Here is an 18,774-nt window from a genome sequence, read left to right as displayed (position 1 = left end):
TTCTTATAAGCAATAATTATTTCTTAAAAAATATTTAAAATTAAATATATTTCGTTCGATGCTTTATCCTTCGATGGCATGATTCGGATTAAGATTATCGCGCAATTAAACAATCAAATCGTAAAATTGAGTATTTAACGAAAGGCTCCGTGATACATCAATCATTCAATTAATATATAATCATAATTTCATATATATTTTATACTTTAATACTTTGCGTATACATACATATAATATGATAATACGTAAAATATTTCGGCAACAACTTTTCAATAACACAGTGTTCGGCCGTCGCGACTCTATTGTTTACGTTTACATATATGGTCTTATTATTCATACGGCGACACTCAAAGAGTAACGTAGTGGTACGAAGCGCTGCGTATATTCTTAAATCCTTTTCCTAAATGTGGATTTTTATCTACATTTCTTATTCTCAAATATAATCTCACGTTATACGTATATAATTTTCTAATATGATATATCATATTACAAAATTATATCCGTATAATACCCTCCTAGGGTGTAACCTTGGCGTGGTGGGAGGGCATAGTACCCGGATGGTACCTTAAGGGCCTTAAAGGCCTCCTGAGGTTACTGAGAAGGGGAAACCAAGCACCCAACGCCGTCGTCGCTGTCATCGTGCCGCGGACGGCTCGTCGTATCGTTAGTGCTGTCATCGTGTCGCGGACGGCTTATCGCGGCGTCGGTTCCGTCAACGTGCCGCGGACGGTTTTCGCGTCGCGACGCCGCTCCCGTGTCCCGTCATCGTGCCGCGGACGGTTTTCGCGTCGTCGCGTGTCCATACTGCATTGCCACGAGTCGTACAATGACTCATATGTGGCACGCACATCTGTGGAGGACTTAGTGCGTTGCCTTGTTGCTTGTCATCGGAGCGTACGAGCAACGAGAGAGTCGCGTAACCGCATAACCGCGTTTTCGCGTCGTCGCGTCTTCGCGTCGTACTTCTATCCCGTTTTCACGATTCGAGGATCGTACTTCGTTGCCGACTAACTGGGATATCTCTCAGCGTTGCTATCGGTAATATATTAATACCCTATTAATATAATTAATTTTATATGATATTAGGTAACGTTAATACAATATTAATGTTATATATATTATATAAATATTTATGTATTAATAAATTTAATATATTAATGGAGACGCAACGTTAAAACGCCTCAGTATCGCGGCTGAGGTGAATGCCGGCCGCGTAGCAACGTATGATCATGCATAGTATAGATGCGATGATCGCGCGGTTAATCAAGAACTTCGGTTCGAGAATTGGCTGTTGAGGGCACGCTCTGCTTCGACGAACGGTTCGGCCTGAATCGGTAAGAATTCGATCGATTTTTGAATCGTCGTTCCCTCATCTTGTACCGTCTATCAGCTATACTGTATCGCATTGAGGACAGTTGGCTGTGTTTTATTAGGTTCGATCTTCGCTCGCTAGAGAAGCTGATTTCTCATCTTCTAAGTGATCTAAATTGTGACACTTAGGACTTGGGTATCTTCATTCTCGACCCGTCTCTCAGCCTTATGATAAGCGTAAGTTTCAGTCTGTATGATAGAAACTTGGTGGTTCTCTGTGATCGTTCCTAATAAAGTTCGAGTCGGCCCTCGGTGAGAACAAGCGCGGACAAGAATTGAGCGTCGATTCCATCAATCGATTTCGTCTTCTTCCTTTGCTCGCTTAACCCTAGCTCGGAGTAATCGTGAATTCCCGACTTGTCGACTCGCAGTATGATTCTCGAGTGAAACGGGGTTCGATCGTGCCGAAATTCGAAAGTGCGGGAGTTTCGTTTAAAGTATCGCGCGTAAAAGTGCGGGAGTATTTTTTAATAAAAGTGCGGGAGTGCCGTTTAAAGTATCGCGCGTGTGAATCTACCTGAGAGGAGGAGGAGGAGGCCTAGGAGAGGCATCGGGCACTGGTGGAGCAACTCTGTGGTAAGTAATTTTTTATTTTTATATTAATTATCTATTAAATATCTATTAATTGTATTTAATTATTAATTGCAAACGTGCAATTTAAATTAAGCAATTAATCGCGTAATTTAATTTTTTTCGTTATATAATTTAAATAAGAGAAAATTAGAGAAAAAGATATTTATATATAAAAGCTATAATCTTGTAAAAGTTTCTACTTTTAGCTAATAGCTTTTGTATGAAATTATTACAGTTATTAGTAGATTTTTCAAAATTTATAAAAGTATTTTATTAATCTGCTTATTATTACATGCATCAAATATAAAATTCAATGCATATAATAAATTTTTGGAAATATTAATTATTTTGAGCATTACTACAATTTGCATCTCCTATTTGTATGTTCAGATCAACGTAGCGACCCTGACATCCTGAGAGGAGGAGGAGGCCTAGGAGAGGCATCCTGCACCGGCGGAGCAACCCAAGGGTGAGTATTTATTATTTATATCAATTTTTAAAAATTACGTACGCTCATTAATTCAGTCTCACAAACAAGAAAAAATTAAAAGAAAGATTTTTACATAAATCCTATAAAAGTCTTTATTTGGAAAAAGTTTTTTATAGTTTATAAAATTGTTTCATATTTATATAGAGCTTTTTAGTATTGTACATATCATAAGGATAAGATATTCCGCACAAAATATTAATTATATTTTGCTGCTATAATTGGATTTTATATTTGTATGTTGCAGACAACGTAGCCTCAAGACCAAATCTCCGCTGTTGCGCATCAGTGCCGGTGAGTGAGAAATTTTTATTTAATTTTAAAGTAACGGATTTGTAGAAATTGTAGATATAAATTGTAGCTTATAGATTGTAGATAAATCCGTTACTTTTAAATGGATGAGCTAAAATGGACTAGTTGAATACTTTTTGATAAGTTTAATATTTAATATACATTAATATACATACATTTAATATACATTACATCCATTGCAAAAGTAAATTAAAGTCGAAATTAAAAAGGAAGATTAGAAAATTAGAAAATATTTTTTTTCAATTTGTCAGATTTTACCTAAGTTATTGAATAAAGAAGGCTACTAATTTTATCAGATACATGATGATAATTTATTCTTATGACGCGCGCCTACTTTAGCCTAATTTTTTGTAGCTCATTCATCGTAGAATTTGTTTGTAGATTGTTCTTAAACTTTGTTTTAATTGATGTAAGGCCAAATGCTCAATCAATTAAATTACTTGTAATGTAATAATAAATATTAATAAATGTTGTGGCATAAATGTTGTGTAAATTAATCTTATTTTATTATAAATTATATATTATTATATGAATTAATTTTATATATTATATTTTATATATTCTATATTATTATTATATAAATTTTATAATAATAGAAATTTTAATTCAATTTATATATTTATCATTATCTATTATAATATTTTAATTAAATTTTTGATTGATAATTTGGCTTTGTCTCAGTCAAAATAAAGTTACATTAAAATGAATATTCAACGAACAATCATCATACGATCATCAACAAGCGTGAAATATTTGCGCTTATCTGCCGGCGACAATAATTAGCCGCCAAAAGAGTTTATCTCTTTACAAACGCAAGAAAAATCTTGCATATTCAGCGGCTAATAAATATGAAGCCGTGATAAAAGGAGTATGTATCTCCTTTTTCCATCTCTCGTTCGAGATCAACTCAGCAAATGGCCAGGAGCAACGAAAGGTAGGTCCAACTGGCCCGAAGAATGGATATGCAAAATAGGCGACCAATACTGCTCAAAATGCGGGAGGTACATAAAGTAAATTTAGGATACGCGATTAGGACACGCGAGTAGGACACTCGGTTAGGAAACGCGAGTAGGGCACGCGCTTAGGAAACGCGAGTAGGGCACGCGGTTAGGGAACGCGAGTAGGATACGCGGTTAGGGCACGCGGTTAGGTCATGCTCTCCAAAATTTTGTTGATCCTGGATTCTCGCTGGCTTAGCCAGCAAAAGTAGGATTGTTGGAACTATCTTAACTTAAAATAATTATTGAATTTCTTAAGAATTTAATTTCTTAAAATTCTTGCGGAATTAAATGTTTACTAGAAATTAAAAGATTATTAAAACTTTAAATTTATTAAAATATTAAACAGATAAACAAAAAATAAAATATAAATAATTTAATTTAATTAAATTTAAATTTAAAGTTATTTGTATATCAGACAAATTTTAATAATAAAATTGAAATTAGTTTTAAGGATAATAAAATAAAATTTATTTTTAAGAAAATTAAAAGAGTGAGAATTAATAATAAAAATTCTATTATAAATTCTATTTTTTAATACAATTGTACAACATTTAATTGTAATTATAATTATGTTATGATTGTAATTCTATATAATTATTGTATACATATTATAATCGTATATATAGTATTTATAATTATATTAATAATATATAAATTATAATTTTCTCTTTTTGGAAATTACACGAAAATTTATCGAAAGAACATGTATAATAAAAAAACAATATAATTAAAATTTTTAAATTAATATATTTATTAAATATTAGTTTTGATATTATTTATTTTAAAAATATTTATAAACATAAGAGCTTTGTGTTTTTATATCAAATAATTGCTAATCAATTCGGGAAATTATATTTTACATTTTATAAATATCACGAATATCGCTAATTCTTCAAGTATTTAATAGAAAAATTATTGAATAAAAGTAAAGATTCGATGTTAAACTAACGATTAAATATTAGTTTTTCACGAAATTTGACGATTGTTTTCAACATTGCAGAATCGCGAGTAAATTATTTTAAATTTTATGATATAATTTTGATTTGATTGATATTTATGAATTTTGTGTCGGAATATTTGCTAAATTAATTATCTACGTTGCAAAAACATCGCGTTCTTTCCACGTTCTTGGACGCGATCGCTGTCTTAACTAAGAGGTCTTATCATTGTCCCTGTCGTCAGATAAACGTTAATAAAGTTGTGTGATTCGTACCGGCGAGGAGTCGAAACAATCTTCATCGTGGAGAATTATTTCTTGTCGGTTCTTGTAAGATCCATCCGTGATGTCTAGTTCGGTGTTCTGTTGAAAATTAGGGACGTTTGTTGCAGGATTGGAATTAAACCCAGATTTTTCTGGCGGTTTCTGAAAGCAATGATTTCGGAAATAACTCAACGACAACTGCCTTTTCAAAATCAAAATTAATTTAAATAGTATATTTGAAGAAAAAATATATTTCTTTTTCTTCGTTAAAAGTGTTCTTTTATTATTATTAATATTAATATTATTTTTGTGTTAATGCTGAAAAGACTTAATAGATTAAATAGTAGGTTGAACATGAATATAACTACTGTGTATTAGTAACTTTTCACTTTGCAAGCAATTTCAAATTGTAATCAATTTATTCATTTTTAACTTTTTTGATACAAATATTATGGTTACGAACAAATGTATTTTATTAATTAATTTTTAATTAATATAATGTTTTTAGGATCTGAGAATATTAACGTTAATTTTAATTTCTTTTAAGAAATTATTTGCAGGTATTGGACATCCCGCCATTTTAAGAGAATTCTGGATATTTATTTTTAGATATATCATTCTGTAGATATAATAAAATACATGCGCAAATTAACATATTATTTTAAAAAAGTTTTATACCTTTTTTATATATTTTGTTATAAAATATATATGAACGTAACATAAAGTGTGCGGATACTTAAAAACTTCGAGACAAATCTAATGGGTACCCCAATATCAGTAAAATATTGATAAATTAATTTATTTAAACGCTACAGAAAAATAGCTTAAAATTAATTAATTAATTAAAATTATGTTGATTTTTATTTTATCTTGCAAAGTGTTTGAAATGAAATTTTGCTGTTATTGGGTTCGATTTGTCTCGAACAGTTGGTACCCGAGAATTATTTGTACTCGCACATTTAATACCAGCTATAATAATGATGCATGTATTTTATTATCCATAAATATAATCGTTCGTAACCACATTTTCATAAAATCGTTATATTCATTTATTTTTCAATATAGAGATATATTTTTTTTAATAATAGAACACATTTTCTCGCGAAAATATGAATTGAAAATGATGACAATGGTAACTGTAATTGATTCATTACTGAAATCATTGCTATTGGGAGCAGTCTGGAAGATCCGGGATTCGTTCCTTCCTACAGTGAAGTCCTTGATATTCAACGGATCACTTAACTTTTCTTTGCGGATTGATTTTGTGCAAGATCTGATGTAGAAGTAAGAAGTTGATCGTTCTCTATCTTTAGGATTGTTCTTGTCTTTGTCGGATATTAATCGACGTGTTATTTGACGGAGGGACTTTGATCAAATTCGTTAAGCCAGTTATCCTCTACTGAACGATAACGCACAATTCTTTTTATATCGGTATTTTAAGACTTACATGGTTTTATTTTGTTCAGTCAAGTCTTCGCGAAACGGCACATATATCTTATTCTTAATCGTGAAAGTTAATTTAATTTAATTTAATAAAATCACGCATTTAAACAACAAATCGGGCATTAGATTTTATATTTACAAATGTTCTATATTACAGATGCGATTATAAAAAGCGCTCCAAATGTCTGTCGAAACATTTTTGTTTAAATATGTAGTAATTGTATCATTTCTTTGATTGCATGTACATTGGAATCGCGAATATCGTCGATTTATTTATTTATCGCGTTTTTTTGCAAATAAATCGCGGTTTAACTTGTGATTTAATCGTTGTTTTACATCGAAGCTTTATCTATCTGTTTTCGCGTTTTAAATTTTTTTCTTTGAAAATATGCGCAAAATATGCCAGTAGTTTTTTTCTTTTACGATTAAAAAACGATTAATAACTTTATTAATGACTCTTTTGGTCGCGATTATTCATATTATATAAAACTATAAAGCTCTTATGTAAAAATATTAAACTCTATAATTGTATGTCGATTATTAATAATAAATATTGCATAATAAATTGCTAAAAAGCCTTGTTTTTTTTTTTTAAATTTTAGTATTTTATTTTTATTTTTTATTATTGTTTATATTTTTATTTTTTATTATACGCATTTTTTGATATTTTCGTATAATTTCATATAATAAATTATTTTGTATTAAATTTCACATTAAATACATTTTGTAAAAGGCGAAAGATTTATATGTTATTTGAATGGAAACCAGAATAGATTATATTTTGTGTATTAAATTTATTTGGTAAATTATATTTATCATTCTATTTATATTAGAATAAAAATGAAAACAAAATAAATATTCTATTCTGGGAAATAAGAAAGAGGAAAAAGCCTATCCTCACATGTGAAATGGAAAAGAGGAAAAAGCCTATCCTCACATATTTTTCCTCCTCGATCGTATCTCCACCTTAACGAAGGCATTTGCCGGGTGAGGAGGTTTGCGTACTTTAATGAACCTGAGAGCTATGCCGGCGGTAACATATAGCGTTTTCGAGTGAGGTAAGTTTGATCGCTCTGAGACCGATTAATAAATAAAATTCATAAACTCTGTCTTGGATTCTAGGGATTCTTAGGTTATTAGATTAAATAAAAATATGAGAAACATTTTATTTATTAAGCCTTTTTTTGCCTGATTGATTAATCTGAGTAAAAAAATCTTGTGTTTTGAATATAAGCGGGATATACTTTATATTATTAATTATATATATATTAATCAGATTCTCTTAAAACGTATATTTGGTCAAACATATATAGCAAATTTGATTTAATTGTTCTCAAAGCGATCAAACTTGCTTTACTCGAAAACGTTAATAGTTATCGGTAGGGTCACCCATGCCGGACAGGTCGAAGGGGAAAAGTCAGACTAAGAGAGATACAGGAATTATTATATATTTATTGTATTAATATTTTTAAATAAAATAGAAGTACTGGTCAAAATTCTTAGCGAGAGGTACATGTAAGTTTAAAGCACGCGGTTAGGGCACGCGATTAGGATACGCGGTTAGGGCACGCGATTAAGGCACGTGATTAGTACACATTTCCTGAAAATCTGATAATCCCAGATGCCCGCTGGCTTAGCCAGCGAAAATGAATTATTAAGATTATTAAAACTATCTTAACTCAAAATAGATAGGTCATTTAATTTCTTAACATTCTTAAAAAATTAAATTAGGAATTAAAAAAATACTACAGACTATAAATAATTGGAGAGATAAAAAAATCAATTACAAAAAAAAATTATAAGTAAAAATTAAAAATTTAATTTAATTTTGAAAAATCTAAAAATGTTTCTTAAACATATAAAATATTTAAATCGCATTTTGTTGTATGTATAACATATGAATAACATATGTATATATCTAAGATTTAACATTCAGGATTTAATATAAAAAAGCTTTAAGATTTAACATTTTATGCAACATTTTATTTTGTAAAATGTATTAACATCTTATTCTCTGTAAATTAAAAATTTTTGTTTTCTTTAAAATTGTTTAATTTTAAATTTAAATGTAAATGTTATCAGTATTTAATAATTTATAATATTGAAAAGAAATTATTCAAACTAAATAATTTTTAGCTTTTTTATTTTCAATTTATTTGAATCTTTATTAAATATATATTATAATAATCAAATAATAAAAATTATACAATTTCTTATATTAAGAATAGATTAGATAACGTCATCATAAATAACATCAATTATTAAATTGTATCTATAAATTGTAATATACTAAATTGTAATATAATAAATTATATATGTAAATTGTAATATTATATATTTCCCATAATTTCTTTTTTTCTGTGCAATTGTATTTATATAAATTGTAATAATTTATTGTAATCTATTGTAAAAAAATCTATTGTAAAAAATTTATTGTAAAAAATCTATTATAAAAAGATCTCTTGTAAATTATGCGAAATTGAAAGAATACGTACAATAACATAAAATTCGTTAAATTGTATTAAATTATATTAATTGACAAAAATAGCAATCGCAGCTAAAATCGAAAAAATCTATCTGCCTGATTATAGAATCAATTACGATTAGCGACGGTATGTATTCCGTGAGGCACGTATTTTCATTCGTGGGTCGAGAGTTTAAGACGGAAGGTATTCATCGAAGAATGTTAATTATAAATTAAAAAACGCGTTTAAACACAGGCCAAAGATTAGAATTACAGTTATATTAATAGAGAAGATTACAATAATTACATGATCCATAATCGCAGAGAGTTAAATGAAAAATGGATAGTGTTCAAAATAACATATGATGTATACGCGAATAATTTCATAAAATCTTATAAATGACTCTGACACATTTTTTTTCAGCGTGGAAACATTTTGAAAATGATGTGAAAAATTGCATGCATAATATATGCTTACATACATCTATTAAATTAATTATTAATTATTTTTTTAATTATTTACAATTTGTGACAACAGAGTAATTAATAAACACTTGTTTTGAATTTTCTCATAAATTATAAATAATCTAAAGCAGCTTTAATATAACATTTCTCTATTAACATATTTTTATAATGAATATTTAAGAGATAAATTTTTGCAAATATTAAAATTTATAATTTTACATAAATAATATGAAATATTTTTAGACTCGGAATTTTTATGTGTAAAGCTAAAATATAGCATGGCAAGTTTAATTTCGGTGAAAAATAATGTTTTAAAAAACGGCGGTAACATTTTTACGCTGAAAATACGATTATTAAAAGACAATTGTTTGAAGGGCACGTAAGGAATTACGTAAATACAGGGTAACGGACAATGCACCGCAATCTACGTACTTTTTCCTTGCACAGAGCGACTTTTATGCTTTATCGTAGCATCGATCATTAATTATAGTACAGAACGACAATGGGAGGAGAGGCAGACAACAAAGGAGAGTATGAGTGCCGCTCCATATTCTATATGCTTCCATATTTCTGCGTGCTTGCAAGCCATATATGTGTATGTACATGGGCTTAATAGTTTCCGGAGTGTGTTTTATGCTTATTTACGTCACGAAGTTGCCGATAAGCTACTTATTTTACATTAAGAGCAAAGCTCGTAATAATTCCTGTGTTGTATAACGAAAATATTTATACATGTCCATGCCATTCAGCAAGCACGAATTAAGTGTAGCATATCGCACATAATTTTTCCGCGTGGAATTTTATGAAAATGCTCGGACAGGATTTGCATCTCGATAAGTTTATAATATATATATATATATAAGTTTATAATATATATACATCCTACATTATGTGCACTTACCCGTCAGTTTCCAATAAGTGTTTTGCGAACTTTTGTACCAACATTTCATTGTCAATTTCACATAGCAATTATAAATTCACATATCTTAATTTTCCAATTAAGATATATATTAACTGAAGAGCAAACTTTGATTTTTTTTTTACGATGGCAATGCCGTATTTTTCAATGTTGAGGATGTATTGCAATCGTAAATTTTTTATTTAATTTATTTATAAATTTTTAATGCATATAGAAATTAATAACGGTAATTTATAATTTCTGATGTGTTATTCAAATGAAAAGTAAGATAAAAGATTTTTGAATAAAACATAATGATATAAATTATTTGATCGAGATTAAAATAAACCGTGAAAAATTTAAAAAAGAATGAAGAATGTAACAGAAAAGAAAAAAGGGAAAAACTTTGATAAATATATGTATATAATTACCTTTCTAAGATTTTTTAACGTATTATTATAGAAAATATTAATATACGATAATCTTGTTTCTAACAAAAATAATGTGGAATTTGTTGATATCTAGGAACGTGTAATTATTATACACGATTAGGTATATATCAAGATTTAATAATAAATAACGCAGCGTTTATATATTCAATAATATTTCTTTTATTACTTCTAAAAATTATATGGCGTTCTGCATCCAAGAAGTGAGAGAGTGGGCAAGAGATGCGCATTTGCGAGAATTGTTCGGATTTATAATCAGAAATTTATTCTATCCGTTGATTATATTTTATTATTCGCTCTCGTCCCTTCTCTCTCCTTCCTCTTCTTTTTCGCGAAGATGACGATAAGAAATGTATCTCCCGGAAAATGGGATAGAAAAGAAAAGAGGTCGTGGATTTTTTGAAAATCTGAAAATATCTATCACAAGGTATCGAAAATTTACGGGATATTTTGCTTAGAGAGGACAAGAAATCGTTTTAGGATTATAATATCTTAGGTATGCCGTCTGTTTTTACATTAAGCATTCACAGACGAAAAATTTCAATCGGCACGGCCTCTTTCGTCATTTTATTAATTAAATACTCGTCTATAATCTTAATAGAGTGTTTCAGTCTATGAAAAAATTAAATACATAATTCAAAAAAAAAAAAAAAGAAAAAAAAAGTTGGCAGTGCTAGACTGGTTCTGTTTCGATCTTTAAATCTGGAATTATGCCGACGATGCGCGGTCATGCTTGCGTATCATTTTATTAATTAATCATTTTAATAATTAAATGCATTCATTATTTCACAAAACAACGGTTCTTTAGAAATATAATTTTAGATTACAATTAGATTTTTTTTACTAAAAAGAGAATAACATTTTATATATTAAATTCCAAGTCAGTTCTTTTTTTTCAATTTTTCATTTGCATGTAGGCTATTTATTAAACATTTTTCTTATCTCAATTTGAGCGACATGGACGGGAGTTAAATATCTATAATAACGACTATAAAAAACATATTGTCTCTAGCGTCCCATCTCTATTAATTTGAAAATATAATTACTCATAAAAACAGCGTACCAGAAATTATCCGTGCATAAATCCGTGCAACTTAGAAAGTTCTTCAGTCCATGTCGCTAATTACTTTAATAATTAACCATCTTGATAAGCATCACGTCCGCGCATCCATGTGCATCTTCCCAAATTTTACAAACTTTACCTCCATGTTAAACTCATACAGTCTATGAGCACTAACTCGTAAGTCTTTTAAACGTAAAGTCTTTTTCAAAACGTTTATTACTTCACTCTCCAGAGCATGTATACCTTTATTTTATTGAGATAATTCAAAATCTGTTGAAAATATCAATGATCTCGTATTGAACTGCAAAAACTCGACAGTGAGATGACCACATGAAGACCTTTTTTTTTCTTTTTTTTTTTTTTTTGCTAGAAGTTGTTAAGTATAATGTAACGAAAAAATATCGTATGCTTTAGCATCTATTCCGCAGAATTTAGTCTCGTAATTGAAACATAGAGTCCACTATTATTATATAGAGTGTAACGATCAGACAATGCAAATTGTTTTAATAATAATTTCATTGTTTTACATTTATATTATAAACTTCAACAATTTTTTAATTGTAATTCTAATAAAATTTTGTTGCGCACTTCGACAACGTCTATTATAAAGTAAGTAATTCTTATTTTATATTATTGCTTTAATGTGAAATATTTTTTAGAGTAACATATATTTGCCGAGAATTGATTGAATAATTTAAATGATGGTAAACAAAGAAAAAGTATCAGATGCCTCATCCATTACTATTACAAGTTCTTTTTTTCTGTTACACTCTGTATATATATACAGTATGCTAAATTTAAACGAAGAACACGTTGTTATGTTGCGAAGTGGTCTAATTTCAGTTCTGGCGGAAGCAGTAGTTCACTTTGCCAGTGACTATTATCAAATGTATGGTGTGATGAGCCATACTGCCATGCATGGGAAACCAAACTTGCTTTGCGAAATGGAAACGTTTCAATATTAGCGTGATAAAATTATAGACGTTCACCTGTCGCATTTCAATGAATTACTGAAATGGTTTTCTCTCTTGGAGCAGAAACATAACGTTATCATGTATTTTCAACGGATTCGTATATCTATAAGACAAACACAACGTACGTAGAACACATGATCGATGCGCATGATTGATGAGTAATGATCGTAGACTTATGTACACGGATTCAACTGTTTACAATAAATAAGTCTTTAATAAATATGTCACTATATTAATATAGGTCGCTTCTACAAAAAAGGAAAAAAAAAAATCGCAGTGAGATTGAGGCTTTTTTCACAGATACCTATCTAGATTCGATGATACTCTTAATCGGAGAAACAAGAAGCCGTGATAGGCTTTTTGTTGACAATAAGTAATTGAACTCTTCAAACGGCATTCGATAATCGAACAATTTTCATAAAAATTTAAACTGTAATGAAAATCTCCAATAAATGAGCGTATTTCGTAATGCCATTATCTGATTCTTTATCGATTAATTTTATTTGGAAAACGTTTCTTCTGGCCATATATTTTTTTTACGATAACATTAAAACTGAAGAAATTGAACTGTGATAAAGAATTAAAAATTACATATTTAGGAGAATTTACACAAGTGTAACGGCGAACATTTCTGTTAAATATCTGTTCCGTTAAAGGTCTGTTCTAATTTATAATTAGACATCGATTATTTGCTCACGATAATATTTTGATTGGTTGATTAAATCTTAATTATATGGCAAATTTTGATTGTAATGGAAATCGTAATTGGAACCTTCTCGTAATTTTCACATCGGTATTGTCGAACATCACGAAGCGAGTTTTGAAAATAAAATTGGCTGCGCGAGAGAGAAAATGATCGAGTGGACTCGAGAAATCGATCCGTACAATTTGCGTCGATCTGATTAATGATCTTCTTGGTCAAATAAAAGAAAAATCTGTACGTCACTTCGTTTCGTTATAAATATTGAGATTACACTAAACGAATTTACTTTACACAGTTCCAAATTTTATATATATATCGCTCCTAGAAGTGTCGCGTTTTATTGCGTTTGATCGCAAAATCGTGAGCTTAAACAATTTGATCGCTCATCGAAATTTCTTCATGTAGTATCTAAACGTAAATAGCTAGACTCATCTTTTTTTATATCCTGCAATTTGTATATAATTATGCTAATTAAAAAATTATTTCGTTACAAAACGTTGCATTAAGCATAATCGGAAACATTCGCTTAATTTTATACAAGAAGCGTAATTTACGCGGCTATTAATTTTTATTGGCTAGCTCATCTTCTTAATTAGATTCGATTTCTATCACCGCCTCGAGAACAATTACATTTCGTGCTCGAATTGATTTTTTATCGTCCACACATCTCTTCCTTCAAGTCGCTTATTGTCTTGCGTTCCTCGTTCACTAAAATATCATTATTAATTTGTTATACTTATGCGCTAATCGCGCTAATTAGGACGTAGTTTGCAATAATATATTATACAAAGGAGCTTTCTACGTATCGATGTACGCGGCGAGACGAGAGTGGTTCATAATGAATTCATAAAAAAAGAAAGAATAATATTATTATCACTTTACTCAACATCTACATATTTAATATAAATTTAATTTTGAACAACGTTTTGATTCGATAATATTACAATTTTTTTGCAAATATTGTGCTAACTTTTTCAAATATTAACATGCATGCTTTGCTTTTAAATTTTTCATGCTTTATCTGATACCATTTGATATAAATGTAACTGGTTATACATATATTTTTTGTGTGACTTCTACTTATGTAATTTTCTAATTGGATCAGATTGTATCTAATAGTATCATTATATAAAAGACAGCCACATTTTAAATATCCAATAAGCATACATATCTAAATTGTCATGTTGGAAATATACTCTGTAATTGTTAAAACTATTGAAATAAATAAAAATATTTTTTTTTTTTTAGAGAAAGATATATATACACTTGCATTCTTTTCAAAATAACTGACTCGATTGTAAAATATATTTTAAAAGCGTAGCATGCAATTTTTCTCAGAGACTTTATGAACAAACTGTTTTTACAGATAAATTTCATTATTAATGTAAAGATTTTTTAAAATTAAGTTTTTAGATTTTAAAGAGAAATATTGATTAAAGTGCTTGAAAAAAATCATAAACAAAAAGAGATCAGAAACTGCATATTTGCAAGCAATTACATCGATTTACCATCTTTTAATAAAAGAATTGTTTAATCAAAGAGTATTTGTTTTAAAATCGAATTATCGGAAACCACGTAAAAGGTATGCAATTAGCTCATTTATCACGCTTGCATACGAGTTTCGTGATCTGTTTTGCCACCGAGGAGGAAGTGCTTTGAAATTAAAGTCGTGTATCGTGCTCGTAATTTGGCCGTTTGATACTCTCGATCTTTTGCGATCGGTAATTATCCTTTTCCGGATAATAAGCGTAAGAAATACACTTTAGCCGGCGCGCTCACAAGTGAGTACTGACTTTTCGCTCTTATTGTTAACCGAATTTCGACATGAACCGTCTCTCTCGCTACGTAGACCTCGAGGATCGACATGGAAACGATTTCTGTGAACAAAATTCTATTATTAATCTTTAACTCGAGCAATATTAAAACACTTTTTGTCTCATGAAATATATATCGAGAGGTCTTTGATATTTATTAATAAATAATTTTATTATCAAATTATAGATATTGTAATTCTTTTTTGATTTCCGCGTTTTATATTTCATTAAAAATTATTTTTTGGTTTTTTTTTTTTTAATTTTTCCTCGTACATAATATACGAGTATTCCTCGTATATTAAAAAAAAAATCATTTTTTCTATATAACTAAAATTTAAAAAATCTTATTTTTTTAAACATAATTATATTAATTATGTTGTGTCCGATAAAAAGACATATACGTAATTGAAAATATTATAAGGAATGAATTTTTTGTCGGCAAGATTATAAAATTTTAATGATTTTAATTTTTTAATAAAAAAGATACTTTAAATAATCCACTTAAATAAATTAGGAAATTTTATATGCGTGATATGTTAACTTTATTACTTCTCAAAGTATTCTTAAACTCGAAACACATTTTGATTTTACCGAAATCACAACCACATCGATCCTCTTATATCGCGAGTGTTGAAACTTCGGTATATCATACGTCACACGTACACTTGTCGTTCATGAATGTAGAGTGAGTTGTGATACGTGTAGAGTGATTCCTATATACACATAAGTTTACAATGACATTCGCGTAAAAATATCCTCCTACCATTCGAGAAACGAGCTCGTCACATTGCCAGCCGCTCTATAGGAAACCTCGTAGTCGTTCTCGGTATTGTCTCGATCGTACTAGACTCATTGTCTTTGCCGTCCTCCTCGTCCAATCTGGATGTCGCCTCCGCAATCGACTCTACCATCTCAGTCGTGAACTCGCTCGTGACGGTTGAGCGTGACTCCTCGTCAACGAGCGAAGAATTCGACGGTGAATTTGTAGAGTTTTCGGTTGACTTCTGCCAGAGCGAGGACGAGGAGGAGGGAATTGACGAGGATCGAGGAAGTTGAGGAAAAGATGTGGCACACCACGCGCTCGTGGTTTCAGGAACTTTGGTGGTTGACGATAGATTCATCTCGCTTATCGGCGTCGATTTCGATCGACTCGGCGAACGCGAAAACGACTTTCCTTTCCTATGCGAACTCATCGGTCTCGTGACGCGATTTCTCAAAGACGGCGACGGTTTCCTACGGCCAGACGAGGGCGAATTCGGCCTTCCGGCGGAAGAGGGAGCGGTTGACACACCAGGAGGAGACGGCGACGAGGACGATGTGGCTGTCGAGACCCGCTGCACCTCGCTGGTGGGCGCTGTTAGAGGCGAAAAGACCCGGACCGTGGTAGACTCGTACTGCTTCCGGGACAGCGGCATCATCGCGTTCCCTCTCCTCGGCGGGCCCCTCCTCTTCGTCTTTTTCCCGTCCGTCAAATCAGGCTTTTTACTTTGACTATCGGCGACGTTGACGTTTGGCTTTTTCGCGTTTGACGTTGATGCTTTGTTCTTACCGTTGTTGAGCGTGAGATTCCCACCGCTGCCGCCGCCGCCGTCTATCCGCGACTTCCGCTTCTTCGCCGGTACCGAAAGAGCCTGACGTCTGCAGGCCTCCTCGCTGGCCGCCCCCTCGCAGGATCGCTTAGATTCCGGGGTGGTGATGCTGCTCATCTCCGAAGTCGCGTCGATGTCCGTTGTGGGACTCACGGTAGATCCCTCGACGACTCGGCACTGGGGACCGGGCTGTTCGCCCGGTCGGCACCGTCGCCTCCGCTTCTTCCTTTTCTTTCGTTTACGGCATCTGAACCTGTCCCTGCCGTCCTTCTCTTGATCCGGCAGAGTGGGACAGATGGACTGTTGCGCTACGTCACCGGCGTGTAGACGACGATGGCCGTGATGCCGATGGCGCACATTGTGCTGTGCGCCCTGCATCCGCCTCTGTAGAGCTTCCACGCGATCAAACGGAGCCATCTGCGTCAACACCCGGGCGTAGGCCGACAGTCTTCCCAGGTTGTGACCCTTAGTTTGTACTCTCCTCGGTTGGCCGTGGCGATTCAGGCCGAGGTACAGCGTCTTCTTTGCTGTGGACCAGCGTACCGAACTGTACGTATTGTAGTTGTGCTGCTCCAAGGTCTCGTTGAAGACGCAGTCCTCTGTGTACTCGCGCTAAAACAGAAAACAAAATAGTATCTTCATAAATAGCAAGTATTTTATTGCGTTAAAAAATTTTTATTGTTAGAATTGTTAAAATTTTTAGTGCGAGATAAGAGTTTTTGACAAGTTAGGACAAAGTTCATATATCTCATAAATCATTTTTTGATATTTTATGATTTTGTTATAAACAAAAAAAAAGATAGACTTTTTTTCGGAAAGAAGAAAATTTTTTTGCAACACGCCGGTATTTTGTTATTTTTTTTTATTTTGAAAAAATGCTTGGATAGCAGATAGTTAATATGCTTAATAAAAAAATACTTGGATTTTTTATTTCAGATATGATAAACGAACATTTTCATGCACTTTGTAAAATTGGAGGAGGTCTGCAAATATTCATATAGCTTTAAAAAAAAAAAACATTTTTTTAAGCTGAAAATTTTCATTTAAGTAATTAATAATATTGTATTAATATTATAAAAAAAAAAAATTAAAAATCTTTATCAAGTCGTTGCGCTGCAAAAAATCTAGAAAATGTACTCATTTTTCAAACGAGTATGCCCCCTTAATTAAACTCTCGCATAGGTAGGCTCTCGATATTTTGTTTCTATTTGATGTGGGCAATAATTGACGATACAAAACGAGGTTAACGTCAGTTAAAGCGTTAATTTTCTAGCAAAGAATTAAGGATAATGCGAAACCAACCGACAGACTAATGGTACACAAGATATAGGCATTACATTTTCGCTGGCTGGCTTTCATGATTTTGCTGCTTGTTTTATAATGACTTACAGATAAACGGAAATGGCAGTATTTTTGACAGAATATTACATTGTTTCTCGGTTAAATTAAGCAAAGATGAGCAGTTCCAGCTTCTTCATTCTGTTACAATGGTACGCATGCTGCATTCGTATATACTTTAAATAAAGAGCCAAAAAAAAGACTACAAACGGTTATTTAATATTGCGAGAATATACTTAATTAATTAATTTTTTAAAAATATGTATATTCGCATAATTAATTAACCGATTAAACATTTTTAGTAGAGAATAATAAATATCAAGATATCAAGATGTTTTTTTAAATTTTGTGATTTTTGATCTAATTACGGGAAAAATGAAAATATGCCTTTGAGATTAAAATCAGTCACATAACTTCTCCTAACAAATATCTTCTTCTGTCATATGAGCAAGCTGGTCTGTACGCAACATATGTGTATAAATATGCGTTCAAATACTATGTCGAACGATCTACGCGAGACGAAGCCAAAGTCAATTTGTTTCTCACCTCATATTTAACGGATTAGCAATGTTTTATTTCTGGCACGGATTGCCATAAAAATCAATATAAACGTAGTATATTGAAAGTCG

General features: G+C 31.2%; 1 protein-coding gene and 2 long non-coding RNA genes across 4 annotated transcripts in view; 2 read left to right on the top strand and 1 right to left on the bottom strand.

The window, feature by feature from the left end:
* LOC126852771 (uncharacterized) overlaps window positions 1-18,774 on the top strand; it is a 242,475-nt gene that overhangs the window by 52,480 nt on the left and 171,221 nt on the right. The window contains exon 1 of one of the 2 annotated variants that reach the window (XR_007687872.1): window positions 10,853-11,327. The exons of the other annotated variant lie outside the window; for it this stretch is intronic. This is a non-coding gene — a long non-coding RNA (uncharacterized LOC126852771). Of the gene's footprint in view, window positions 1-10,852; window positions 11,328-18,774 lie in introns of those variants that run through there. 2 annotated transcript variants of the gene reach the window in all.
* Window positions 1,321-2,779, top strand: LOC126852773 (uncharacterized). Its single transcript, XR_007687876.1, has 3 exons — window positions 1,321-1,947; window positions 2,335-2,413; window positions 2,679-2,779. It is a non-coding gene; the product is annotated as an uncharacterized LOC126852773 (long non-coding RNA).
* LOC126852728 (uncharacterized) overlaps window positions 15,555-18,774 on the bottom strand; it is a 72,471-nt gene continuing 69,251 nt past the window's right edge. The window contains exon 3 of the mRNA XM_050597826.1: window positions 15,555-17,419. Coding sequence (XP_050453783.1) covers window positions 16,001-17,419 — 1,419 coding nt within the window. The 3' untranslated portion in view covers window positions 15,555-16,000. The remainder of the gene's footprint in view (window positions 17,420-18,774) is intronic.

The sequence above is a fragment of the Cataglyphis hispanica genome, chromosome 11 (assembly GCF_021464435.1).
Source record: "Cataglyphis hispanica isolate Lineage 1 chromosome 11, ULB_Chis1_1.0, whole genome shotgun sequence".
Taxonomy (NCBI): Eukaryota; Metazoa; Arthropoda; class Insecta; order Hymenoptera; family Formicidae; genus Cataglyphis; species Cataglyphis hispanica.
Note: the sequence above shows the minus strand (reverse complement) of the source record. Positions and strands in the feature narration are given on the sequence as shown.